Raw genomic sequence first — 27,396 nt, 5'->3', positions numbered from 1 at the left:
GCATTTCGCATTTCATTGTCTTGAAATGTTCATGTCTGATCCTCATCCACACAAAAAAAAAAATAAATAAATAAATAAATAGTATACAATTATTATGCCGACTGATTGATGAACGATATTTACCAAATGTATATTTCTATATTATTAATATAATTACATTTTTTCATGCCTTCGAATAAATATTTATCCATAGATCATTAATTCTCAAATTTTCATTAAATTTATTATATATTTTTAAATATCAGATGTTAATTTTTTCGTTTTAATTATTAAGCATTTTAATAATTAATTTCTAGAAAATGAAAGCTGATTTTCAATATCATTTTTAGTCATTTCAATAATTAAAGTTGATTATAAATTAATTCTCCAAAAGCACCATTTCGCTCGTGAATATATGATGAATCAATTATCTTTTATTGAACTTGAACTAAATACTAGAAGGAAAAAAAAACAATAAAGTAATATCTTGTCTTCTCCCCTGAACGTTACACCTCCTTGCGGTGAGTCTTCTCCAGCGTTGAAGCGCCTAATACTAAAAAACGTAATCTCACGAATTTTTATCTGTGAGACGGGTCAACTCTATCGATATTCACAAAGAAAGTAATATTCTTAGCGTAAAAATTAATATTTTTTCATGGATGACCTAAATACGATATTCGATCTACGAAATTGATCTGTTAGACCGTCTCACAAGAGTTGTTATGTAGTAAAAAAATATTCATTGATCTAACAAATATATAATTCAGTTCTAAAATATCTATTTTTCCTTCAACTTTGTATACTAATGAGACATTTAAGAATATCCTGTCATTTATTAGTTTAATGATACTAGTTCCAGCCTCCCGACGACCAAGATTCGAAAGTATATATTTTCAACAAACAAAAGATTCCAAAAAATATTTTAAATTTTGTAGACCATTTAAAATTTGCCATGTTCACAGCTGTTAACCTTAATGTTTCCTTTTTCAGTATCGTTTGGGGTATTAGAATAGAAGAAAAACCATTCCGGATAAGCATTGGGAGATTGCAGACACCTTTCTCTGACCTGTAGTATTGGTGCCGCTACCCACGTCACATGTCTCGGGGATTCTATTTTTTCGCTCTGCCTATATAAATCGGACTCCATAATCTTTTTATCCTTTGAATCGCAGTATTTAAGTGTAGTGGAAATTTCTACGTTGTTTTATTTGATTCCTGAGTGAAGGTGAAACGACATGGCCGCGAAAGGGTTGGCTGTGTTCTTGTTGACAGGCTTTTCTCTGGCTGTTATCTCTGTACGTTTTGTCAACAATAACGCCAATGGCGGCGACAAGGGAAACCCATTTCTTCTTTCTGCTTCTAATCCCGATATGTTGTCCAGAAAAGATGGGTCTGAAGATAAAGTTTGGCCGGTGAGTATATGGATTCTCGTTTTGTATTCTGCATGCGTGAGCGAGAAAGAGTTTTTTTTTTTGGAAAACGAGATTTTGTTGTTCTATGACTAAAGATGTGATTTTTTCGGGAACTGGTTTAACTGGTTTGCGGCAGGAATTGAGGTTTAGTTGGAAGATTGTGTTGGCTACGGTGATAGGCTTCTTGGGCTCTGCGTGTGGAACAGTGGGCGGTGTTGGAGGCGGTGGCATTTTTGTCCCTATGCTAACTTTGATAGTTGGTTTCGATACCAAGTCTGCTGCTGCTATCTCCAAGTGTAAGAACTTTAGCAAACAGCAGTTCTTGAACATTTTAGCTTGTTGATTCAAGATTTGGAATGGAGAAATGTTATTATATTATAAGATTTGTATTTTTTTTCTTTTTTGTCCAAAGTGTAAGGCCAAGAATTTGTACCTAAAGATGACTGATTTTGAACTTGATCTGTGGTGTAGGCATGATAATGGGGGCTTCAGCATCTTCAGTTTGGTACAATTTAAGAGTTCCTCATCCATGCAGAGAAGTGCCAATAATTGACTATGATTTGGCCCTTTTATTCCAGCCTATGCTTATGCTTGGAATCACAATTGGTGTATCTTTGAGTGTTTTTTTCCCCTATTGGCTTATCACTGTGTTGATTATAATCTTGTTCGTGGGTATGTAGTGGCATAGCATTTCTTTGCAACATTCTTTTTGATTTCATCCTATTTATCGATCAAGAACGCAGATTAGTGTAAAACAATTTAATCGAGAGTTAATTTTTTTTGTCTGGAGTGGGAGATTCATTACTATCTGTACTCATCCTAGGCAATAAATCTTTTTCGTTAAATTTTGATTTTGATTTGTTATTTACAGGGACTTCTTCCAAGTCTTTTCTCAGGGCAATTGAGATGTGGAAGGACGAGACCATTCTTAAGGTTGGTTGCTCTCACAAATGGTGTCTATAGACCTATTTTGTAATCAATTTTATTGATTTTAACATGTTCCAAAACGCTCTAATTGCAGAAAGCCATGACAGATAAACGAACTTTTGTGAATTCTCGTGGCGAGTGTAAGTAGCGGATTATATGTAAGAAATATATTTTTTGTTACAAATTTCCGGGATAGAGTTGATCTTTTCATTTCCTTGTTTCACCGCTTTGATCAGTGCTGATCGACACTCATGAACCATTAATTCCTAGAGAGGAGAAAACAGCTTTGGTGAGTAAACTTCACTTCAACATCTTTCGTCTGTTTCAGCACTAGCTGTTTAAGAAATTGAGGTTGATTTCGTACATGCTATGTTTCAGCGAACTATGAGAGATAACCTTAATATCAAAAGAATTTCAGTCCTACTTCTTGTGTGGATTTGCTTCCTACTTCTTCAAGTGATCAAGGCAAGCAAATATATACACATGCTATCTAACATCTTCCTTTCTGTAAGTTTAGCAACTTGTTTTCAGTGATATTTATCGATATGATTTATTGGTTAGTAGAACAATACGAAAGCTTGCAGTACATTGTATTGGGTGCTCAACTTGTTACAGGTACATCAACATTTATTGGGATAAATTTAATCCATTTATGTGTTTGATAGTTTGAGCCATCTGTCTCAAGAGTTAGTTCTCTATTTTGTCTTCAGTTCCCTGTTGCTCTTGCTGTGTTTGGATATGAATGTTCCAAACTGTACAAGGAGAGCAAGAAAAGGAGAATGGCTGGGAATTCGGAACTTGTATGTGAGGCCGCTATAGACTGGACGGCTACAAATCTTGCATTTTGTGCACTTTGTGGCATCTTAGGTGGTACTGTTGGCGGCTTATTAGGATCTGGTGGTGGTTTCATTCTTGGTCCTCTTCTGCTAGAGATTGGAGTAATCCCACAGGTATGGCTGTTTTCAGGCTATCAGATATAGTTTTTGAATATGTGATCCCCAACGCATATGCTACGATACCATGTTTGAATCCAAGCTTTCGTTTCTAGCCAATGACTTTCATCGTATATTTCTTTGGTGATGTCCAACTTGTGAGAGTGAATCGTCATTAGTCCAAATGTCCATCTGAACTGGTAACAGATCAATTTTTTTGTTATTTCAGGTGGCTAGCGCGACAGCAACATTTGTGATGACATTTTCTTCTTCCTTGTCTGTGGTGGAGTTCTACCTCCTCAAAAGGTTTCCCATTCCCTATGGTATGAATATGATTTTTCATTTTGCATGATCACAATTATTTTGTATTTAATAGAAAACTCCAAGAATCATATATATATTTGATCTTAAAACCAAGAAATATTTATCGTGCAGGATTATACCTCATGTCCGTGTCAATCTTGGCTGGCTTCTGGGGCCAGTTTTTCATAAGAAAGATGACTACAATTTTAGGGAGAGCTTCGATCATTGTATTCATTCTCGCCAGTGTCATTTTCGCTAGTGCCCTCACAATGGGTAACCACAAGATTCATCTCTTTATTTTAATTTTTTTTTTTTTTAAAAAAAGAAATTTATTAACATGTAGAAATGTATAATTGAAGGATAACACATCCTACATGTCAAAATTTCATCCAGCCTATTAAAATTGAAACTTGGACCTAACTCAACCCCAAAAGCTAGCTCAAGAGGGGAGGATTATCCAAGCCCATATATGTAACTCCCAAATATTTTATCCAATCAATGTGGGAGAACTAACACGCCCCTCTCACGCTCAAGATTGAACATCTGGAGCGTGAATTTTACAAATGACCCAACTATGAGCAGAACGGGTGGTCCAACATATAACTGTGGAACTTGGGCTCTGATATCATGTTAAGATTGGAACTTGAACTTAACTCAACCCCAAAAACTAGCTCAAGAGGGGAGGATTGTCCAAGTCCATATATACAACCCTCAGATATTTTATCCAACCGATGTGGGACAACTAACACACCCTCCTCACGTCCAGGAATGAACATCTAGAGCGTGAAGTTTACAAATGACCCAAATCTGGGCAGAATGGGTGGTTCAACACATAATGGTGGGACATGAGCTATGATAGCATGTTAAAATTGGAACTTGGATCTAACTCAACCCCAAAAGCTAGCTCAATAAGGGAGGATTATCCAAGCCCATATATGTAATTCTCAGATATTTTATCCAATCGATGTGGGACATCATTTAGTTTCAAAAGGGATTTTTTAGAGACAAAAATGTTTGCGATTCTTGATTTTTTCTCGTTTCTCACAGGCATGGTCGGTATAGACAAAAGCATCAAGATGATACACAACCATGAATTCATGGGGTTCTTGGATTTCTGCAGCAGCCAGTAATTTCATCGGGGAAAAGTAAATTATTTGAAGAAGGTTAATTATATCAAAATCAAGAAAGCTTGTGTGAATGAAGTAAACATAAATTAGGGGTGTTGGCCAATGCCTAATTGACCAAACCCCTCGGGGTGTTCCCTTGTGTTGTGTGCCTAAATGAGTTTGGATTTGCGATTAGCCATTTTTGTTCAATAAAAAGATCTAGCGAGTGTTTGAACTTATTTGTTGGTGAATATATTTGAAAGACTTTGTATTTGTTATTTGGTCAATACCCATTATTATACAACTAAAACCTAGTTTAGTTTTTATCATTTTCAAATTTATACCATATCTTAAAATTTTAAGTCTGATTTCATCATGTTCGATTCAAAGAAAAAAATTTAAAAAGTAAAACAGCAAAGAAACTGAACTACAAAAAAAAAAAGAGTAATGGTATAATTAAAATGGTTAAAATCAAAGAAAAAACTCAACTGTAAAAATAAATAAAAGTAAAGAGAGAAAACACAAGGGAGAACTGATATACCGACAATGTCAGTTGTCACGATAACAAGAGCTGGGGATGTCGTTGGCATGGATTTGCGTATTCAATTTTGTTTTGATATGAGATTTTGTGTGGTTGCAACAGCATCTAAATATCAAATCACAAAAATTATATATATATATATATATAATATGTATGGATAATAAATCTGCATCCACTAATTTTCTCACTTTTTTTTTCTGACATCAATCCAATAGTTAAGATCGAGGTCTTTCGATTTATTAATCTTATATTCGAATTCCGTTGATTGCATGTAGTTTTTCTAATTTATTTAAGTATATTTAATTATTTTTTTGTATTTTTTTATCTGAGATATGCAAACAATCTTGCAAATAATAAGGACAATTACGTTATATTTTTATAGTTTAAAACAATATCTTACTTGTATTATTTATTTACAATAAAAACATATGTGCTGCTATGTTAGAGTGGGCCCAAACATAGGACATAATGTAAGCATGTAATTTAGAACGATCTCACGGATAGTATTTTATGAGACAGATCTTATTTGAGTCATTCATGAAAAAATATTATTTTTTATTGTGAATATTGGTAGGGTTGACCCGTATCACAGATAAATATTCGTGAGATCGTATCACAAAATTCCTACTGATTTAGAATTACATTTAGATAGAAAGTATTTATCCTATACTTTTAAACCAACTTAATTCATTCTATTTAATAATTTCATATGATCAAAAACTAAAATAATAACATGAGCTTTCATATTATTAATTGTTAATAACATGTCAGGGCCAGCAAATTAAAAAGAAAATACAATTTGAGACCCACGTGTATTCTAAGAGTGTCAAAATCAGACACAACCTAACAACCCGACATGGTTTAACCCGAAAAAATCAGGTTTGAGTTTGAAGTTTTCGGGTTCGAGTCAGATCAGATTGGACTCGTAGCTGACTCGAAAAAAAATGATCAGGTTGGGTTGGGTTCGGGATTGATCCGAAAATTTTAATTTTTTTTAAAAATATAATTAATAAATATTGACTATATTTTTATATATTGTATGTCTGAAAAAATATTTATTATATATTTATATCATAAATTTTCATAATTTAATATTTATTTTGAACATTTTTTATTTTTTAAATAATTTTTTATTTGATTTAATAAACATATTTATTTTTCTACCATTAGACTTTCGAATTTAAATCATATATATGACGAATATTTTTTTATTATGTGTTTAATTTAAAATATTTTGTTTTGAATTTTATTTAATTTTCTTTAAAAAAAATTCAAAATCGGTTTAATTGGGTTGATTCGGGTTCGGGTTGAGAGTTTTCAGGTTGACTCGTGTTCGAGTTGAGTTCGGATTGAGCAATTTTTGAATAATACTATTTATCAACCCGATCCACCCCACCCGAATTGACACCCTTCATTCAAGAAAACATCGACATGGATCCTCAACTTTAAGGTTTTCTATTACTTTAGCACCTAGTATTGATTCTTTCATATCACCCCCAAACAAATAAAATGACCAATTTAGAATGCTACTTTTCAGTATTTAAAAAAAGAAGTAAAATTTCTATCATAATGTCAAAAAATCGAAGTTTAGGATATAATCTTAGGTACAAGCAAAAGTGAACAAAACTACATCAATTACAAACGCACAAAAATTACAAGGACAGAGGACACATACCTAGCAAAAAGATTTAGATGACATCCTCCAAGTTTAAATGATCTTCAGAAGCTAACACCTATGACAAACCCGAAAAAATAACCCGCCACATAACTACATAATACATATATGCATCGTAGCCTTTACTTCAAAAAGCCTGTTTTCCTACGGCCTTTCAACTCGCTGGGAATTATCGATACCGAATCAACACAAAGTCCTCCTTTGGAATGAGTGCAATCAATCTGTTTCATTGAGAATTTAACTTCTGTAGGCGGATCTGATTCGCCGACTATAAATTCACCTACCTTGTACTCTATCCAAGAACCCCGTTTATGATTTCCACAAGGGTCATCATTTCCTATATCGTCTAACAAGGATTCGCTCGATGCTTGCTGCCCATCTGAAGTAGTTAGTTCGAACTGCACAGGTTTGATATCCCAACCATGAGTTTGATCAAAATAGGAAACACGGCGTCCAAGCCTTTTGGAGAATCTTCCGAGGTGAATTCTAAATGACAAAGTGTATATATCTGGTGGGAGAGGGAATTTTACTGTCCCGTCTACTTCAAACCACCATACTTGCTGCAAATAGGCTATGACATTAAATCTGCAAAAAGTATCAGCACAAGAAACAATAGGAATCAAATTTAAAATCAGTTCCATTCGAATCCAATTGAAATATAACGAAACAAAAGCAAGATGGTTAAATCAAATGATAGTATAGTTTGGGGCCATAATGTTTATCGTGAAGCACATCTGTTGCAATTCACTATGAGAAAACAAATTTTCAAAATGGGATATTACAAATTTTAGCAGAGGTAAGCAACATTGAAGTGTTTTGCCCCCAAAAAATGCAACATTGGATTGTTTTGCACAAAAAGGAAACATTGGAGTGTAAACGCAGTTATAACTAAGAAAAATTGAATTGCAAATAACCTTTACAAAAGTATAACTGAAAGAAAGTTGCATGAATATGTTTGAGGTTTTTCCTGGACCAATTACTTCAATCAGATCGCATATTAAACTGTCTCTGTTCTGGCAATTTATTATGTGTTGTCCAGCAAAGTGAGCAACTTCTGCTTTCAACATTTGATTTACTTATGTTTCTTTTTCATTTTTTTATTTGGAATTGGATTTACTTATGTTTCTGCGATTATTAGCAAATTAAAAATGCAGCAAAGATCAATCGAGTACACCAAGTCTTAGAGCCAAATTGGTTTGAATCCAACATGATAGGCAAGTGCACCACTCTGAACCACATTGATTTAAATTTTAAACACTAACAGCATCACTCAAGCTGAAGCACAGGACATGTTTCAGACCCCATGCTTCTGACAAATATAATGAATGTCCAAAGCAGACTAAACAAGAATAACGATGACAGTGAAAACAGAAGTTCCTGCAGCAACATGTCGATATGAGCAACATTTTTTTATTTTTTTCAATCAAACAACTTTCACAAATCCCATTGAATTCACTTGTGAACCAATTCTACCAAAAGGGCCGATTTCATAGGACATGACTCAAGAATGCATTTATACCTAAACCCACTCCCTGATGTATAAGCCAGAAATTTGGTAATATAGGACCATGACTATTACTATTAAAGGCGTACACAGGCACATTAGTCTTGGTCGGACAACAAACAACAATGATCACCCAAGAAAACCTCATTGAAATCTAAAGGGTTTTGAGCACCAAAGGTTTTAACCTGTGTATCTTGATGGTCCTAAGACTTTGAGCTATGAAGAGATGACCCAACAACACTGTTTATACTTCTCACAAATGGGACCAGTAATAAAGTCAAATTCATGAAAACTCGTTTCCTATAAAGTTTTGCCGCAATTATCAACGTCGACGACCACTCATCATTGAAAGACGGAACACAGACACAACTTTGAGTTCAAGCGCATCGAGATTAAACAAGAGTTCGTGGAAACAATAATATTTGAAAACAGCACCAACTTCATGCCACAAAATAGCAACATTGTATCCAGAAGAAGAGAGTATCCAATTTCATGCAACCAAAATCATCGATACTAACCTAGATTCTTCTGTTGGAACCCAACTCCAATATCTCCGGTCCTCAATACCCGTAATTGCCATAGCCTTGGCCGATATAGACACACAAACTCTCCCAGTAACTCTTTCCACCCACGCTACCTGTAGATCCAGGTGTGAATATAATAAGTATACTACAAATACTGAGTGAAAACCCGGATGAAAAAACAAAACAAAGTTATTCTTAGTCACAACTCAATAAACTAATACTATGTCAGATGAAGTAGATGCGCAACCCATATACATTTTCTGTTCTAGATGCGCAACCCAAATGATCACCAAACCAGAAAATCATACAAATAATTTCAAAACTTCACGCAGAAAACATCAAACATAGTTCCAGAAATTCAAGGTAGAATATAACTGTACAATCCTCAACAACAAATTTCTCCACATTATCAAACAAAATAGCTATACATCCTTGATCCCAATTGAAAAAAAAGCCCATATCATCTTCCCCATAAGAAATTTTGACGAACTATCGGAATTATTGATAAACCAATGAAAACTATCAGACCAAATCGGTATTACAAATCAAGTAGCTGCAAGTAAACTAATTTCTAATTCCAGCAGAAGCAACCAAGACATCACGTTCCCGATACAACAGACGTCAAAATCGCAGAATACTGAAGAAATGTAGAGCGATAATTCCAAAAATAAACACCAAATTAGAACCGAGGAAATCAAGTAGCATACCTTGTGCCCGTCGTCGAAGGGCAGGGGGCGGGAGAGGAGGGCAAATATGTCTTTTTTGGAGAGTCCTCGATAGACTTCTGGATTGGATAAGAGGTGAAGGAGGTCGTGGTAATTGGAAGGTAACTTGGACTCCCAAACGGCGTCGGATGAGGCAGCACCGCGGAAGGCGCGGTTGAGTCGAGCCAAGTTGCATATCTCCGGTGGCGTAAGATAGAGGAACACGCACGCCACGCAGCTCTCCGGTATGTCCCCAAGACCCGGCACCCCGTTTCCCGACCCGTTTTCGGTTAAATTGGATAACGATGAACCCATTTATACACGTAGCGACGGGGCTCAAATTCAGCAATTGGGGCGGATCACCTCCGTGTAGGGGCGACGGAGGATGGTGGGAACAATGGGTGTCGAAGTTTGCTTGGTTTTATGCCTACACAATTAGTCGTCCTTTTGCTTTGTCCGTCTGCTCAGTTCAGTAGTATTCGTTTTTCTTTCCCTTGTCTTGTTTAGATATTTTTAATTTAATTAATTAATATCTTCGTGATTTTTATGCTATATGAGAAATATTTATTATGTTAGAAAATGTGATTTTCCAATCGCATTTAAAAAAAATTAATAATTTAATCATTAAATATTTGGACAAAAGATTGAAGCTTTTTAAAGATTCTTCCGACAAGTTCAAGTTAGAGTTATGTTTTTGGCTTGATTGGTGACCCTCATTGCCTACCCAAAAATAGTTATTTTCAGATTACGAGCATTAATCAATTCATACATTTTAAGATTTCATGAATTTTGAAACGATTTACAATAATCGAAATTAACTAAAAGAAAGTTCACATTGATAGCTTTACATAAGATTGTTGAAATTTCTTCTTGTAAAAAGAAATTATTATTCTCTCAACATCGTTAGATCGAATGAGTTTTTCACATTTTAATAAAAGTTGAACATCAATAATCTAAAAATTAAAATTTCATCATATTATATAAAAAAACACGTGTAACATAGAAAAAAAACCATGAAAAATGGTTCGTTTTTAAGAGAAGAGTCATATGACCTAAATGAGATACCACAAGAGGGTAAGTCGCTCTCTACTGTAGGAGATTCACATCCGCCACCACTGCATCCAGTGAAACCAACAGCCGTGAGAACCGTTTAGCTGAATGGATGGGTGAGACCCACCAAGAAATGTTCTATTCCTTAGGCCCAAATTCGAAATAGACCACCCCAAAGGCATTTCGACCTCCGAGATATTATTTTTAATATTTGTCAAAGACCGTACCGCGACATGCACTAGGCACACCAAGAAATGTCCTGTTCTTTAGGCCCAAATTCGAATCGACCTCCCCAAGGGAATTTCGACCTCCGAGATATTTTAGTTTTGGTCAAAGACCGCTCAATCACAATTCAAAAGGAAACAAAAAGGCAACTTTGATAAAGAATATGGTTTGATTCCATAAATATTTGTTTGATAAATATGATTTATTCAAATTATTATATAAACTAATAAAAACTTACGAGGACCACAGCCAGAAATTTTTATAAATAAAAATGGAAAAATTAAAACTTTTGGAAAATAGTTCATTAAATTCGATTTATTTTGATGTTGCTTATATTCGGAATATATTTATTGTAGATACAAAATTGTTGTATCATCTCAACAAGCAGTGGGGATGTAGCTCAGATGGTAGAGCGCTCGCTTAGCATGCGAGAGGTACGGGGATCGATACCCCGCATCTCCAAAATATTTTCTTAGCGTTAATGATTTTAAGCCCTTAATTAATTAATAACTGGACCTGGAGCATGGAGGCCCCTTAATAATGGACCTGGGCCTCCCAATCTATTTTAAATGGATGCGCAATAGACAAATGTGAAGCCCAAAACAAATTTATTTCCGCTAAAGCAGTGTCCAAATACATTTGTTTTCGAGTAACTCCTCATTTGGCACTTGGTTATGGTATAATTTATTTAGATTAACTAATTTTCATAAATGTATCGTATAACAATTTAGATTTAATAACATTGATATAATTTAAGTACTTCAAATTATACATAAATTAAACACTATATTTCGATCATCATTTTACATTCTACCTAAGCAACTATATATGATAGTGAGGAAATTTTGTTCAATTAACGGTTCATCATTTTTGGACTAAAACAATTGAAGAATTAATGTTTTGGATTAAAATTAGTAAGTCCAAATTTTAGATAAATTATTTTATTATTTAATATTCATATTTTAGAATAATCTTAGTAGGATCATATTCTAAGTAAATATTTAGGTTACAAATTATTGATATTGTGTTAAAACACTTTAGAGTATTCTAGATAATAAATATTAGATTAAATATGTGTTGGCATGATCTTAACTATCGTTAAGAATAATCTCCCATGTTTCGTGGTCGATATCGAAAGATTTGTCCTGTGCAATCCGAGCACCAGGTAAATCTGTTTTCCCAAACTCGATGCAGATAACTCGATATCGTATTTTCCTTATGAAGTTTCCAAGGCAGGTTTCGGCTACCACCATTGCAGGAAGCAGTATGTGATGATTATCAGTAGATTTAAAAGCCACGAGAATTGGCAGAGATGATCACTTTTTCAAAGGATATTTGAGTCTGTTGGCAACAACGTAAAAGCTGACAAGTGGAAGCCCATCAAGTATAGCGCTATGTTGTGGATGGCTTGCCCTTGGGCGTTTTAATTTGCTAATGAGATTTTGTACTGGACGGGACAACCAAGTACTCATAGATGTCTCACGTGCTTTGATTCGTGCGACAAAAATTTCTTTGTTGTTCTGATGGCGGAAGGGCTTTAACGCCCTGTATACGAAGACAGTTACCTGGTGGTCGAATTGAATGAAGATTTGCATCTCATGTATCAGAAGGAAGGGCAGCAGGATATCGAGTTGTGGAAACTTGATGATGCTCTTCCATGATGGAGATGGAGCAAGCAGGACATGTGTGTTACTAGCTAGTTTCCAGGTCTTTGACAATGTATGAAGACAGGGAGATGTTGGTTGACAATGGAGGATTTATGGAGTGGTACAACTTGCAAGATGGTTTAAAATTTGAAGAAAAAAGGTACAAGAGAAATCCTTGATCAAGTCAAGATGATGTACTAGCTAGATTTTCAAACTTCAGGTCGACGCTCCCTTTTTGTGATTACATCATTCCTAAAAAAATATCATAGAAAGAAATTTACGAACGGGTACTGTGGAGAATATGCTCTCAATCAAGACTGCCCACAAAAACCATCTTGAGATGCAAGATAGTTTCCACTTTCCAAGGATTGGAAATCTTTGATCTCTAGTAGTTATTTCTAGCACCTACACAATGGAAAAATCTCCCAAAAACTCCAACTCGATACATGTCGGCTTTCAAGATGTATTGGATTTCAAACTTCACATCCATCTTTTGTCGGCATGTCGGAAACATATTGAATTGTTAGCAATGTTAGCCAAGATCGAGAAGATCGGATCACAAAAATTAATTTCTTGTGATTTCAATCATCTCCTTTTTCACAGGATCGATTGTTCTACGTATTTAACACGAATTAATTAATTACAACACACAGGAAATTAGAGATTACCCTTGAAACGTGTTTACGATCTTCCTCTGCACTGGATCTACGCTTCAAACCTCCAAGTCTTCTCTGGTGTTCTCTCAAACTCTTTTGTGTAGGATTGTGTGTGGTCACAAGTTACAATATCACACATATATATAATATATTTGTGATATCTTGTAACGTAAAAGATAATGATGATATCTTTTAAAATATAAATTTAAATGGACAGAATATATTATACCATATCTAGAAGTTTTAGATGATAAACTTCTATGCAATATAATAGTCCAGATAAATTTATCCCACATATGCCATAAATTATATCTCATATAATTTATCCGAGTTTATATTAGAGCCACCAAAGGGACCTGGTCGGATTCAATTAAATCAAGCTCCAATAAATAAATTTGATCCAATCAACTCATGATTAATCAAAATAATTTATTAATCTTATTCTACTCCACTAAAAGGATAAGATTGCACTCTCAAATTAATTGATATTACTGAAGCACAAAATCAATAATAATATCCTCTGATTTATCGACCCAACATATCACCCCTGTCGATCAATTAGAACATCTAAAACAGGGTATCATGACCATATGACCTATATTAGATATTCATAACTTCTCAACCCTCATCTTCTCTTTGACAGTCTCATGTGATCACATCACATAATTGATTCAACAATAATGTTGAATTACTGAGCTCAGATTTTACTGTCTTCTAGAAGAACTTGTGAGTTTATGATCATACCTATTGACTAGGTGACAGATTCCATATTACGAATATATGTTCTTTGTTATTTCACTTTGATTCCCAAAACATCGAGATATTGACCAATAGTTTGGTCTCACTCATTGATGTCTCAAAGAACTTCAAGCTAGTAATCAAAGTTCATTATCCGCTCAGAATTAAGGTGTTATGTACGACAATTTAGTGATTTTGAATTAGTATGGTCAAATCAAATTCAAATCTCACGTGGTCCAGTACAATACAACAAAATGTATCCTCAATTTTATTACCAAACCAAAGATAGGTTTCAATAAAATTGAGACGATCTTATCAAAATAATTTGTCCTTGGTTATTTAACGATCGTGGACAATAAAACTTTGGATTGAATTACAAATTGAATCTTTCTGTGTTTAACGACTTAAACACTCAATTTATAATAATACAACAATTCAATGGACATATGCATTGCTCAAAATAAATTTATTTAAACAAATAAATGAATATTATTTTAATTTCAAAATGTCATCAACATATAACAAAAGTACTCGATGGGCATCATACTATCGAACATTATTTCATTATCCTCCCACTTGCTCTAGAGTAAATGAGTCATGTCTAGTACACCCATATTTTGAATATGTTCCTCAAAAGCTCTAGCAGTTAAGCTTTTGGTGAAAGGATCAGCAAGATTTTCAGCAGATGCTATCTTGCACACTGTCACGTCTCCTCGTTGAACAATATCCCTCACTAGGTGATATTTTCGTTCAATGTGTTTTCCACGCTGATGGTTTCTTGGTTCTTTTGCATTTGCCACTGCACCACTGTTATCACAATATAAAGTAATGGCATTTGATGCAGCAGGAACAACCTCAAGGCTTAGCAAAAACTTTTTCAGCCAAACGGCTTCTTTTGCTGCTTCACAAGCCGCTACATACTCCGCTTCCATTGTGGAATCAGCAATACATGATTGCTTGATACTCCTCCAAACAACGGCACCACCACCCAATGTGAACACAGATCCTGATGTGGATTTACGAGAATCTCTATCAGCTTGAAAATCAGAATCAGTATAACCCACAGGTGCCAACTCTGAAGCCGAATAAACCAACATATACCCTCTAGTTCTGCGAAGATACTTGAGAATATGCTTTACAGCAATCCAGTGCTCTGGTCCTGGGTTTGACTGATATCTACTAACAATCCCAACAGCATAACAAATATCTGGTCGAGTGCATAGCATAGCATACATAAGACTTCCTACAGCCGAAGCATAGGGAACTCTTTTCATGTATTCCACTTCACTTGGATTCTTGGGATTGTGATCCTTTGACAAGTGAATTCCATGTCTAAAAGGTGTTTGACCTTTCTTGGAATTTTGCATTGCATACCTCACCAATATTTTATCAATATATGAAGATTGAGATAAAGCAATCCGTTTGCTCTTCCTATCCCGAAGGATTTGGATACATAGAACATAACTTGCTTCTCCCAAGTCTTTCATGTCAAACTGTTGAGACAACCAATTTTTTGCAGATGTCATCACCCCTACATTATTCCCAATAAGTAGTATGTCATCTACATATAGCACAAGGAAAATCACCTTGTCATCCATAATTTTCTTATAGACACAAGGTTCATCAAGATTTTGATCAAAACCATAATCTTTCACAGATTGATCAAATTTGATGTTCCAAGACCTAGACGCCTGCTTAAGTCCATAAATAGACTTTTTCAGTTTGCATACTTTATGCTCTTGACCGTTGTGAATAAAACCGTCTGGTTGTACCATATAAATGGTTTCGTCAAGATTTCCATTAAGAAATGCTGTCTTGACATCCATTTGTCACACCTCATAATCAAAATGAGCTGCAATGGATAAGAGGATCCGAATAGACTTTATCATAGCCACAGGTGAGAAGGTTTCATCGTAATCGATTCCTTCTCTTTGGCTACCAATCTAGCCTTAAAGGTCTCTATTTTTCCGTCTATTCCTCTCTTTCTCTTGTAGACCCACTTACACCCTATAGGTCTCACATCTTCAGGAATGTCTACAAGAACCCAGACGGAGTTAGTGTACATGGATCTCAAACTTCACATCCATCTTTTGTCGGCATGTCGGAAACATATTGAATTGTTAGCAAGACTTAACATAATCATTGGAAAATATATTATCTGAGACGAAGTCAGGATATTAATGAAAGGACTATAACATTCAAAAAATAAAAATTTTAAGAATACTAGGACTTTCAATTAAGTGATAATTCAAACTTCTATTACTTTATTAAAGCACGACATGAAGAATTAATCAAAAAAAAATATCTAAAATTCCCCGTAAAGTAAAGTGTTATAGATGAAACGCCGAAGAAATATTTAATGCCAAAAAGGTTTTTTTCAAAATTTACAGGAAGTTGAATTAGAGAAATTTTTAGATTGTGTGGTGAATTTTTGTGAGGGTATAAGTGTTATTTACATTACTAGTATTTTATATAATTTGTTTATTTGTTTATAATCCAATATAAGATAGAGGAATACGATGTTTTACTCCATATGGGGATATGTTTTGAACGACTTTCTGCCCAACTAATAATCAAGTAGCATGCGTGACTACCACAGGGTATGAAGGAAGGATCGCATTTTCTACCTACTCCAATTTAATTTTAAAAATTTATTTGTATAAATAAATAAATATTATTATTTAAACTATATATGTATATCTTAAAATCTGAAACCTTTACTGGGCTTATTTTTAGGAGTATGTATATTGTGAGACGGTCTCACGAATCTTTAGATGTGAGACGGGTCAACCGTACCGATATTCACAATAAAAAGTAATACTCTTAACATAAAAAATAATATTTTTTCATGGATGACTCAAATAAGATATCTGTATCACAAAATACGACCAATGAGACCGTCTCACACAAGTTTTTGCCTATTTTTAGAACACTAAGCTGAATATTTTTAGTTGTTTATCCTTGTAATTCATCAAGAAATTTGAGAGATGCATTTAAATTTATAACCTTCTCATCACATTTATTTTTTTTAAAAAATGACTTTTATTTGTTATAAACATGTAATACAACTTGCTGTATTGTCATGTTAAGAAATTGTCTCCTGTGGAGAGAATGTCATTTTTCAAATTAATTTATAGATTAGCATCTATTCAACCTTCTTAAACTGTAAATTACATGTTTTTTCCTTGTTTAATTATGACCACTGCCCACTTAAACTTTTCATAAAATGAATTAAAACTATGGATTATACAATTTATTCAGATAATATATATTCTAGAGATTTATTACAATTATAAACTACTGTTAAGACAAAAAAATTGCAATATAAAATTAAGTCGTTCATTTAAATCGAAGCAACGGACAACATTATTTCTGAAATTTACATAAAATATTTAATAAATATCAATTTAAGTCAATTTAAATATGATTTCACAATACATTTTATTTAAATGTAAATTTTAAGCATACAACAGTAATAATAATTATCATGCTAATAATAGATAATGTAAAGTCATACAATTGACAATTCGACCGTTAAAGTCAAGCTAATATTGGCAATAATTTAAATTATGTACATCGAATCAATAATAATAATAATCAAATAAAAATAATAATAATAATAATAATAATAATAATAATAATAATAAATTCAAAAAAATAGTATAGAAAGGAAAAGGCGAAGGCAACAAAAACCTGAAGCCCGAAAAGAGCTTCTTTATAAAGAGCGATTCTCTCTGTTCTCTCTGCACCTCTCCATCCTTCCCCTCTCTCTGTCTCTCATTAATCCCTCTGTTTATATTTCTCCGTTGCTTTCCCTCCATTTCCATTGGAACCTGCATCGTTCTTTACATTAATCAAAAGCGCAGAAACTTTAGTTTGCTTGCCTCTTTTTGGCGAAGAATTGTTCAACCTGTTTTGCCTTGATCGTTGGGTTTTGTAAAAGGGTTTTACGTTTAATTCTTATTCTTTTTCTGGGCTTGCATTTGGGATTCTTTCGTGTGATCTTTTTCTGAGAATAGGAGTACGAGGTGTGAGAGAGTGCATTCGTGCATTCCAGCTCTGCCCAAATTGTTTTGCATCGTATAGAAGCAAAATTTAAAGAATTTTTACACATTTATTTTGGCAAAAATCTTGGGGGATCTTGATTTTCTCTACAGAAACATCCCCTGTTTTCCTCTGTTTTCGTTTTCAAAAAACAGGGGGTAAATATTTCATAAATGGATCGATTTTCTACCGCGACCCTTTTGCCATATTCATTTTCGGGTGCAAAAGATGAAATCTTGTACCAATTTATGGCAATTTCGGGACAGCTTAGGGCGCCATTGATAGTTCCTTCGCTTCAAATCTTAGTTTTTTGGTGCTTGGCGATGTCATTTATGTTGTTTGTCGAGAGAGTTTACATGGGAATTGTCATTAGTTTGGTGAAAATATTTGGTAAAAAACCAGAAAAACTGTATAAATGGGAGCCATTAAAGGACGATTTGGAGCTCGGAAACTCGTCTTATCCGATGGTTCTTGTTCAAATTCCAATGTTCAATGAAAAAGAGGTCTCTTTTTTCTTGTGTTCTCCTTCAAATTCGATTTAAGATCACATTTTTTGCGGGTTTCATATTTTGCTGGATTATCTCTGTTTTTTCATGCACGTCGATCGAATCTTACGCAGGTGTATCAGCTGTCAATTGGAGCTGCATGTGGGCTTTCTTGGCCGTCCGATCGTATTATAGTTCAAGTTCTTGATGATTCCACAGACCCCATCGTAAAGGTTTTTACAAACAATTATCATCCCTTTCGCAATTGCAAAATTTTTACAATTTAGCTTTTTCTTTTTTCAAATTTTTTGAACGTTGAGTTTGGAACTCCAAGATTCAAGTTAAATAAATGAATTTTATGTATACTGAGTTGGAAAATCATATTTTTCAAAAGATTAAGTCCTCACGGACTTGCTATTTTAAACGTAAAACAATTAACAGCATACTTTCCATAATGTCTATGGGACAAGTGCAACATAGTGACATACAATAGAAGTAACATGAACATGGTTATGCATGTGTAAATATAGGTGGTAATCATAACCGTCGTTAAGAATTTTTCTTGGTCTAGTGTGCCTTGAAATAGAATATGGTGGCAGTCGAATGCCAAAGATGGGCTAGCAAAGGGATAAACATCAAGTACGAGATTCGGGACAATAGGAAAGGTTACAAAGCTGGAGCATTGAAGGAAGGCCTAACGCACTCCTACGTGAAGCAATGTGATTTCGTAGCCATTTTCGATGCAGATTTCCAACCCGAACCCGATTTTCTTTGGCGAAGTATCCCTTTTCTCGTCCACAATCCGGAACTTGCCCTCGTTCAAGCCCGCTGGAAGTTTGGTAAGAGTAATCCTATTGTGAAATTATCTTTCTTCTACGTAAATTACATATGCAAGGTCCTTAAAATGGAGCAACCCCACGTGCTGCATGAATGGTAGACATCAGTTTCTGCTTCACCTGCCGACAGTTTCTCATTTATTTATGTTGCATCTACTTTGTGATAACCTATTTTGGCAGAATTTTGCAACAAATAATCATTATTTTATACTAAATAATTGAAAAATGTGTGCTGTTTATTGAAGTGGGCTTTTTGCAGTGAATGCGGACGAATGCTTGATGACAAGAATGCAAGAAATGTCATTGGACTATCATTTTAGTGTGGAGCAAGAAGTAGGGTCATCCACCTATGCTTTCTTTGGCTTCAATGGTACGCATGCAAGTCGATTGAACATGATTCTTGCCCAAAAACTTGCAATCTAGATAGCTAGACCCCCCTAACCATGGCTTTGTTCGGGCCGTGAACTGAGATCGGAACTATAAAAATGAAAATTTTCATTTGACATTGAATTGAAATCGTCACTATATGCTGTGATATAATTTGGTATTGAAATACAAATAGCCCGATCGTTTGATAATTTCCAACAGACAGAGCTATTTCTCATCTTTGATCTCCTGTTAGATCGAAATCCAAACGCCGTATCGTGATTTGTTCCTATGACGATCATAACTTTTACTTCTACATGTGATGCTTCAAAAAAAACTAGGAACGGCTGGTGTCTGGAGAATCACAGCCATTGACGAAGCTGGGGGGTGGAAAGATCGAACGACGGTTGAAGACATGGACTTGGCTGTCCGAGCCAGTCTTAAAGGCTGGAAATTCTTATATCTTGGCTCTCTAAAGGTAAAATAAAAAATTATGTTTGATTCTTTACTAAATATTTTTAGGTAAAAAAAAAATGAATTAGCAAACCAATTACATACATTCAAATTTATTTTCTATTTTTACTTTATTTCAGGTGAAAAATGAATTGCCAAGCACACTCAAGGCGTACCGTTACCAACAACGCCGTTGGTCGTGTGGCCATGCCAATCTTTTCAAAAAAATGTTTATGGAAATTATAAGAAACAAGGTTAATCTCTTAATTGGGTTTTATTTCATTCAAATGATTAATTGGTATGTGAAAATTTAAATTCAAAAATCTGATTTCAAGGTTGTATGGTTTAAAAAATAAGCTACTTAAACTATTTTAATTTATTAAACATTTTACTATAATTCTTTTCTAAAAAATTATATAATATTTAAGTATAAGTTCTAACAGATATCAGACAAACTTATCAATTTTAATTATATAAACCAAATAACTTAAATACGTATTCTCAAATCCAGAAATCATCTCCTAATCCATTTTTCTCTCCATCGTCTTTTCCTGTCCCTCTCATTTCATCATCCCTCTATATTTTTTTTTCCTTTCTCCAATAATTTAATTTATCTTAATATTATTTAAAGAATTTAATTTCATAATAAAATGATTTAAGAATTTAAGAACATACAAGTTATCTAAATATATTATAAGCTCTAAAAAAATTTAAAATGACTTTAGCCAGAAAGACTTAAAATTTAATGCATGGGCTGCACTGGTTTTTACAATGTTGCAGAAAGTAAGCTTGTGGAAGAAGGTTCATGTAATATATAGCTTCTTCTTTGTAAGAAAGATTGTTGCACATCTGGTCACCTTCGTATTCTACTGCGTCGTTTTACCGGCTACTGTGTTAGTACCCGAAGTTCAGATTCCTAAATGGGGGGCCGTTTACATTCCCTCCATTGTCACTGTCCTCAATTCAGTCGGAACTCCTAGGTTCTGTATTTTATCGTTATTCTAATGTAGCATAAATCGTTGGATACTCGGGTTCCATTTTTTATCGGTGAATCCACGGTCTTAGTTAACACACAGTACCTTTTGTGTGTGTGTGTGTGTAGGTCGCTCCATTTGCTGGTGTTTTGGATCCTTTTCGAGAACGTGTTGTCGTTACACCGTGCAAAAGCAACGTTGATCGGGCTGCTGGAGGCAGGAAGAGTAAACGAATGGATCGTCACAGAGAAACTTGGCGACGGTCACAAGTTAAAATCTGTGATTAAAGCTTCTCGCCGACCAAGACTCAGGATTGGTGAAAGGTACGAATTCTCGCAATTTCGAATCGAAGCGTCGTGTGTGCTTGGATAGATAATCTCTATAAGAAAAAATTTAGAGAATAACTTTACTATATTCATGTTTCGAAACGAAGGTATTTCGATCTCGACCCTCTGTATTGTTTTTTTTTTGTCGACAGATTCCATCTGCTGGAGCTTGCCTCGGGGGCGTACCTCTTGTTCTGCGGTTGTTATGACTTTGTGTTGGGGACAAATCACTATTACATCTACCTTTTCGCGCAATCGTTTGCATTTTTTATCATGGGATTCGGCTATGTCGGAACATTTGTCCCCCGAACTTGACATGAATCTGTTTCATATTGTTCCTCGAGACAGCATTGAATTGGATCATGTGCCATTTTCAGGATTATGAATTTGATTTGTTTTTGTTTACCTTTAGAAGTTGGAGAAGTTTTCATTTAGTCTAGGCTAAATGCAAGAGTTCGAGCTTCGACTTGAATGAATTCATTTCCTTTGTAGTAGATATAGCAGGAGATAAAAATTTTTGTGAGACTGTCTCGTAAACTAATTTTGTGAAACAGACCTTCTATTTGGATCAATCATGAAAAAATATTATTTTTATGTCAAAATTATTATTTATTATTGTAAATATGGGTAGAGTCGTCTCACTGATAAAGATACGTGAAACCGTCTCACAAGATACCAAATATTGGTTTCACTTGGTAAAGTTTTTAATTGAGAAAAAACTTCCTAAACACTCTTTGCAAATTATTGTTTTCGCCCCCACAGAACTTTTGGCGACTGTTTTCCTATCTTAGAGAAATCATTACCACTTGTTAACTTAAGCAAATATTAGTAATTCTAAGCATTTCTCATCAAAATTTTACATATTTTTCTCAATTAACTTTTATAGATAAGATAAATATCCTTTTAATTTATTCATATATTATTTTAGATGTAAAAATTAATAATTAAATAAAATAACTTATAAAAAAATCATATAAAAATAATAATTAAACTAATTAATTGAAAAATAAAAATATATTATTTTATATGTAACATTTAATTCTAAAATAATTCATTTATAAGATTTATAATATTATTTTTATTTTTGTTAATATTAAATATTTAACTACTAGATAATGCACTTATTTATAACTATATAAATATTATGCTATTAAGTCTTATATCTTATTTACTTTTATAGAATATTTATCGAATCAAATACCTTAAAATTTTTTTTACATAATACTTAATATACGAGTGTACCGCTTTTACTAGCATGTATAATGAATCACATTTTTTGCGGAGGCATATAATTCAATGCAATTGTTTAAAAATACTAATTTTCAGTTCTCTTGAGATATTAGTTAGAGTCTTTAATGATAATTACTAATTATGCATGCTTTGAATCATAAGTTTGGATTTCCCTCTTGTCTCTATGTAGTTGCATCATAAGAAACATGTTTTTGATAAGTTTTTTAAAAGGGTTTAAAATATTTTTTAAAATTGAATTAAAAAATGTTTATATTTAAATATTTATTAATGAAAACATTTTTTCTTATATTTTTTTAAGTTCAAATTAAACAAAAAAAATATCCATTTTGAATTTTTATTAAATTCATAATCGCGAAGTATATATATATTATCGAAGAATATAAAATGAGGGCCTACTTAACCACAAATTTAATGCACTGGACCAGAAGATTGGATCCTTACTTCACCTTCCCCAGATTATAGGCCCAGAATAAGGCTCAGGCCCAAACAATTGCAAAATTCAAAAGGGTCCTTCAGGCGTTCAGAAATCAGAGCTGAAAGCAGAGTGACAATGGCGAGGCGTCTTCCCCCTGTCCTTCCCTCCAAATTCCGTTGTCCACCTCCCTCCCAAGCCTTCTACTGCTCCTACGCCGTACCCTCGGAAACTCAGACCCCGATACAAGATGAGCTGCGGAAGTTCCGGGCTTTAGTTCAGCAAAACCGCACCGAAACAGCAAAAAGGCTCCTCCAAGAACTCACCGTTGTACACTCTGTTTCACAACTCTTTGCTGCTTTCTCGCAGTCCTCTCCTCCTGCAAGTGTGAAGCCTGTTTTTGCCAATACGCTGTTAACGATTTATGCTGAATCCAAGCTCTCCAATGAGGCTGGCGAACTGTACAGTTTGATTAGAAGAGATGGTAATTTCCCTTCCCTCTCTGCTTTTAATTTGTTTCTGGAATCTTTGGTGAACTTGAGCCAGTTTAAAAAAGCCATAGAGATATTTAATGAAGTTGTCAATGCTGGTATTTGGGTGGATGCGTTTAGTTACGGAAAAGCTGTACAATCGGTGGTGAAGTTGGGAGATTTAAAGAAGGGTTTGGATTTGTTGAATCAGATGAAAAGATGCGGGGTGAGGCCCAATGGTTTTGTGTATAATGTATTGATTGGCGGGTTGTGCAAGGAAAGAAAAGTGGACGATGCGAAGAAGTTGTTTGATGAAATGCTCAAGAGGAATGTCAGGCCAAATAGAGTGACTTATAATAGTCTAATTGATGGGTGTTGTAAAGCTGGGGATTTAGAGGGGGCATTTGATTTCAGAGAGAAGATGAAAAATGATAAAGTGGAACCTAATATTTCAACTTATAACACTTTGCTTAGTGGGCTTTGTAAAATGGGGAGAATGGAGGGATCCAACAGGATTTTGGAGGAAATGGCAGCCCATGGGTTTGGGCCTGATGGATTTACTTATAGTATTCTTTTTGATGGGCATGTGAGGGGTGGGAATGCAGAGGCTTCATTGGCATTATATGAAGATGCTACAAGACATGGAGTGAAGATTAATGAGCATGCCTGTAGCATTTTGTTGAATGGATTATGCAAGGAAGTGAAGATGGACAAAGCAGAGGAGTTATTGAGAAAGTTTAAGGAATCGGGGGTTGTTTTGACGGAGGTGATGATGAACACCATTCTTAACGGTTACTGCAAACTAGGGCTTATGGACAAGGCATTTCGGATTATTGATGAAATGGGAATTGCAGGGGTGAAACCTAGTTGCATCACATATAATACAGTGATCAGCAAGTTCTGTAGTTTAGGTCAGATGGATAATGCAAACGAGTGGTTCACGAAGATGGTAGATGCTGGAATTTGTCCAAGTGTGCAGACATATAACATCTTAATAAATGGCTATGGACATAGTTGTCAGTTTGAAAGATGTTTAGAGATTCTCGAGGAAATGGAAAATAATGGGATCAAGCCTATTGTTGTCACCTATGGCTCTTTGATAAATAATTTATCCAAGAAGGGGAGGCGTCTTGAAGCAGAAGTCATTTACCACGACATGCTGAACAGAGGTATTTCTCCAAATGTGCAAATATACAATATGCTGATAGACAACCATTGCACGGGAGGGAGTATTAAAGATGCTTTCGATGTTTTGGATGAGATGGTAAAAAGTGACATATTGCCAACCATTGTGACATACAATGCACTGATCAATGGGCTCTGCAAAAAGGGTAGGGTTGTAGAAGCTGAAGAAATTGCCTCTAGTATCATGAGTAAAGGTTTAAGCCCTGATGTCATCACATATAATTCATTAATATCTGGTTTCTCGGATGCTGGAGACCTAGACAAGTGTTTGAAGTTATACGAGAAGATGAAAACTTCAGGCATTAAGCCTACAGTAAACACATATCATCCTCTTATAAGAATATGCAAAAAGGAAGGATTAGGTCTCGTGGAGAAAGTTGTTCAAGAAATGTGCCAGAGAGATTTGATTCCAGATCAAATTTTGTACAACGAACTCATCCGTTTTTGTGTTGAGCAAGGTGACATTCATACAGCAACTGCCTGGTACAGTGAGATGTTGAATCGGGAAATTCCTCCAGACAAGATGACTTATACTAGCTTGATCATGAAATGCTTAAAAGAGAGAAACCTGCAGGGTGCAAGGGATCATTTTGATGAACTGTGTATCAAAGGATTGGCCCCCAATGATGAGACTTTTAATACACTAATTGTTGGACATTGCAAGCTTAAGGATTTTGATGGGGCATGCCGGTGGTACAAAGAAATGTTGAAGACTGGCTTTCTACCATCTGTTCATGTTTGTAACGAACTACTTTCTGGGCTTAAAGAGGAAGGAAGATTAAAGGAGATTGAAACCATCTGCGCTGAAATGAGTATCAAGGGAGTTAATGTTTTGAGATTGAACGAGGATCCTTCAGCTGATGTGAAAATGTAGTCTTGAGATTTTTCAGATTCTAATTCTGTTTCCTTTATGGCTCACATGTTCTAGTGAATGTGCTCCTTGTAGAAAACGAGATTGTGTTCTTTCATGCCGGTAGAAGCTGGATAAAAATATGTGACCCCCCACAACTTTCACCAATTTTAATATCCATTTTAATTGTTGGACTGTTCTTTTCTGTTTGCACTTGCAGGCAGTGAACTCCCAATGTTGTACTCTCGTGTGATATTTGATTATAAAAAAAATTGGTCGATTAATTTATAGAGAATGACAATCTCTCAACTATCAATTACAAGGAGCAGGGCATCGGTGTTTCTGAGGTTGAATGGTTTGGAAAGTTGAAAAAAAGCCAGTGCATGAAATCGGTCTTTCAGTTCTTCCAGTTATTTTAAGTTGTTTATGTTCTTAAGATACTAGGGTTTTCGCCTTTGAGAAAAGGCAGTTGAAAGAGAGAAAACTATCCTCATCGTTGTTCCCGGGGCCTCCACCCCAACTTGCTTGCAGAAACATCTTCTGGGATTTGTGAAAAGCTGCCGACTTTAAGGCAAAAGGGGTGGACACTATCGCTTGTATTTCGGTCAACGATACAGTTGTGCTGAAGGTGTGGAAGGAGAATTTGAAAATGGGTGATGAATTGCTGTTGCTGAGGGACGGAAATGGGACTTTGAAGAAGCCAATGGGTTGTGAACTGGATTTGAGTGATAAGCCGATGGGGCTGGGTGTTAGGTCGAGGAGGTATGCTATATTGGAAGATGGGTTGTGAAAATCTTGAAATTGGCGAATGGTGGTGCTTTCAATGTTAGCTGTGCCGAGGATATGCTCAAGGCTCTCTCATTTGATGGTTTCGGCTCCTTTTCTTGACTTTTGAGATGGAGTGCTCTCTTGTTCGAGTTTTTGATGGTGAACTGAAATTTACTGTGTTACTTAACTAATAAAATGGGAAATTTTTATTTTGAGGAATTTGAAGTTATTTCAAGTGTTACAAGGAATAATGACACAATGCTCAGGCTTGGTGTTCGTGATTTTTATATGCTTTATTTTGTTTTGTGTGTTTTAAGTCTCTGTTAGTTTGAGCCTTACGTTTGGATTGATTAGCTCTTGTTTCTGTCTATGAACCAAGAAAAGCTTGTAGGACAAAATACGAATGAAAAAAGGGACCCTGAAAATCATCACGAGCTGCTTATCCAAAATTAAATATCTAAGGATCATGTAGTTGATATTTTGTTCAAACTATATTCCATAATGCATTAGCTAGTCAAGATTATTTAGAGACAATATGTTATTATTTGAAATATTAAGCTTGTGGAGGTCAGGTATAAGCATCATTAACACAATATGCTACACACCTTATTTAGCTTCACATGTAGAGGAAAAAAATCTTGCTGACTTCAATATGTCAATTATTCAATTATTTCCTTATTACATTTTGAACAATAAAAGGAAAGTCTTTCCAGATTTAACAAATTGTATTTCCATCCATTAAATTTTAAAAAAAAACGTGAAGGACAACTTCAGTAGCAGTTTACTCAAATTTAAAAATATATTTAAATAAATTGTGATTATTTTAATTTCAGAGAACATGTATATTTATAGAATTAAAATTTATCAAATCTGTTTATATTAAATATCTAGCGAGTAGAAACATAAGAAAGCATATTATATTCTTTGTGAAAAACTTTCTTTCTTCTCTTATCAAAAAAATTCAAAAGAATTGCTTACTATTGTCTATCGATGACTATTAAATTCTCAGTGAGAAATTTTGTTCGTTCTTTCTTCATAGAAATCAACGGAGTTG

General features: G+C 34.6%; 4 protein-coding genes and 1 non-coding gene across 5 annotated transcripts; 4 read left to right on the top strand and 1 right to left on the bottom strand.

The window, feature by feature from the left end:
- The first annotated feature begins 968 nt into the window (after nucleotides 1-968).
- On the top strand, nucleotides 969-4,936 carry LOC140985874 (sulfite exporter TauE/SafE family protein 4-like). Its single transcript, XM_073453823.1, has 12 exons — nucleotides 969-1,391; nucleotides 1,528-1,687; nucleotides 1,863-2,063; nucleotides 2,263-2,324; nucleotides 2,413-2,458; nucleotides 2,555-2,607; nucleotides 2,697-2,783; nucleotides 2,883-2,933; nucleotides 3,029-3,268; nucleotides 3,480-3,573; nucleotides 3,686-3,826; nucleotides 4,601-4,936. The coding sequence occupies exons 1-12, from the start codon at nucleotides 1,215-1,217 to the stop codon at nucleotides 4,681-4,683; spliced, it is 1,395 nt and encodes a 464-aa protein (XP_073309924.1). The 5' UTR covers nucleotides 969-1,214; the 3' UTR covers nucleotides 4,684-4,936.
- Nucleotides 4,937-6,745: 1,809 nt separating this feature from the next.
- Nucleotides 6,746-10,311, bottom strand: LOC140985867 (F-box protein PP2-A15-like). Its single transcript, XM_073453817.1, has 3 exons — nucleotides 9,611-10,311; nucleotides 8,898-9,016; nucleotides 6,746-7,460 (listed from the first exon to the last, which is right to left on the bottom strand). Exons 1-3 carry the CDS (start codon nucleotides 9,920-9,922, stop codon nucleotides 6,998-7,000), a joined length of 894 nt encoding a protein of 297 aa, XP_073309918.1. The 5' UTR covers nucleotides 9,923-10,311; the 3' UTR covers nucleotides 6,746-6,997.
- A 960-nt stretch (nucleotides 10,312-11,271) lies between these two features.
- Nucleotides 11,272-11,344, top strand: TRNAA-AGC (transfer RNA alanine (anticodon AGC)). The gene has a single exon. It is a non-coding gene; the product is annotated as a tRNA-Ala (tRNA).
- Nucleotides 11,345-17,691: 6,347 nt separating this feature from the next.
- LOC140963862 (glucomannan 4-beta-mannosyltransferase 9-like) lies at nucleotides 17,692-21,899 on the top strand. The gene is made up of 9 exons (XM_073423361.1): nucleotides 17,692-18,469; nucleotides 18,586-18,684; nucleotides 19,038-19,290; nucleotides 19,547-19,657; nucleotides 19,995-20,131; nucleotides 20,247-20,360; nucleotides 20,887-21,086; nucleotides 21,209-21,403; nucleotides 21,559-21,899. Exons 1-9 carry the CDS (start codon nucleotides 18,140-18,142, stop codon nucleotides 21,719-21,721), a joined length of 1,602 nt encoding a protein of 533 aa, XP_073279462.1. The 5' UTR covers nucleotides 17,692-18,139; the 3' UTR covers nucleotides 21,722-21,899.
- Nucleotides 21,900-23,173: 1,274 nt separating this feature from the next.
- Nucleotides 23,174-26,651, top strand: LOC140985862 (uncharacterized). Its single transcript, XM_073453814.1, has one exon. It carries the CDS (start codon nucleotides 23,208-23,210, stop codon nucleotides 25,596-25,598), a length of 2,391 nt encoding a protein of 796 aa, XP_073309915.1. The 5' UTR covers nucleotides 23,174-23,207; the 3' UTR covers nucleotides 25,599-26,651.
- The last annotated feature ends 745 nt before the right edge of the window (nucleotides 26,652-27,396 follow it).

The sequence above is a fragment of the Primulina huaijiensis genome, chromosome 1, assembly GCF_012295235.1.
Source record: "Primulina huaijiensis isolate GDHJ02 chromosome 1, ASM1229523v2, whole genome shotgun sequence".
In the NCBI taxonomy this organism is placed as follows: domain Eukaryota; kingdom Viridiplantae; phylum Streptophyta; class Magnoliopsida; order Lamiales; family Gesneriaceae; genus Primulina; species Primulina huaijiensis.
This window is presented reverse-complemented; position numbering and strand designations above follow the sequence as displayed.

Excerpts from the sequence above, each read along its gene's own strand:
- LOC140963862 (XM_073423361.1), top strand. The coding sequence starts at position 18,140 with ATGGATCGATTTTCTACCGCGACCCTTTTGCCATATTCATTTTCGGGT. Across the intron at positions 18,685-19,037 it reads CCACAGACCCCATCGTAAAG|AATATGGTGGCAGTCGAATG; the intron begins GTTTTTACAAAC and ends GCCTTGAAATAG. Across the intron at positions 21,087-21,208 it reads AATTCAGTCGGAACTCCTAG|GTCGCTCCATTTGCTGGTGT; the intron begins GTTCTGTATTTT and ends GTGTGTGTGTAG.
- LOC140985862 (XM_073453814.1), top strand. The coding sequence starts at position 23,208 with ATGGCGAGGCGTCTTCCCCCTGTCCTTCCCTCCAAATTCCGTTGTCCA.
- LOC140985867 (XM_073453817.1), bottom strand. The coding sequence starts at position 9,922 with ATGGGTTCATCGTTATCCAATTTAACCGAAAACGGGTCGGGAAACGGG. Across the intron at positions 9,017-9,610 it reads CCTTCGACGACGGGCACAAG|GTAGCGTGGGTGGAAAGAGT; the intron begins GTATGCTACTTG and ends CTGGATCTACAG. Across the intron at positions 7,461-8,897 it reads GTTCCAACAGAAGAATCTAG|ATTTAATGTCATAGCCTATT; the intron begins GTTAGTATCGAT and ends TACTTTTTGCAG.
- LOC140985874 (XM_073453823.1), top strand. The coding sequence starts at position 1,215 with ATGGCCGCGAAAGGGTTGGCTGTGTTCTTGTTGACAGGCTTTTCTCTG. Across the intron at positions 2,784-2,882 it reads TACTTCTTCAAGTGATCAAG|AACAATACGAAAGCTTGCAG; the intron begins GCAAGCAAATAT and ends ATTGGTTAGTAG. Across the intron at positions 3,574-3,685 it reads AAGGTTTCCCATTCCCTATG|GATTATACCTCATGTCCGTG; the intron begins GTATGAATATGA and ends TTTATCGTGCAG.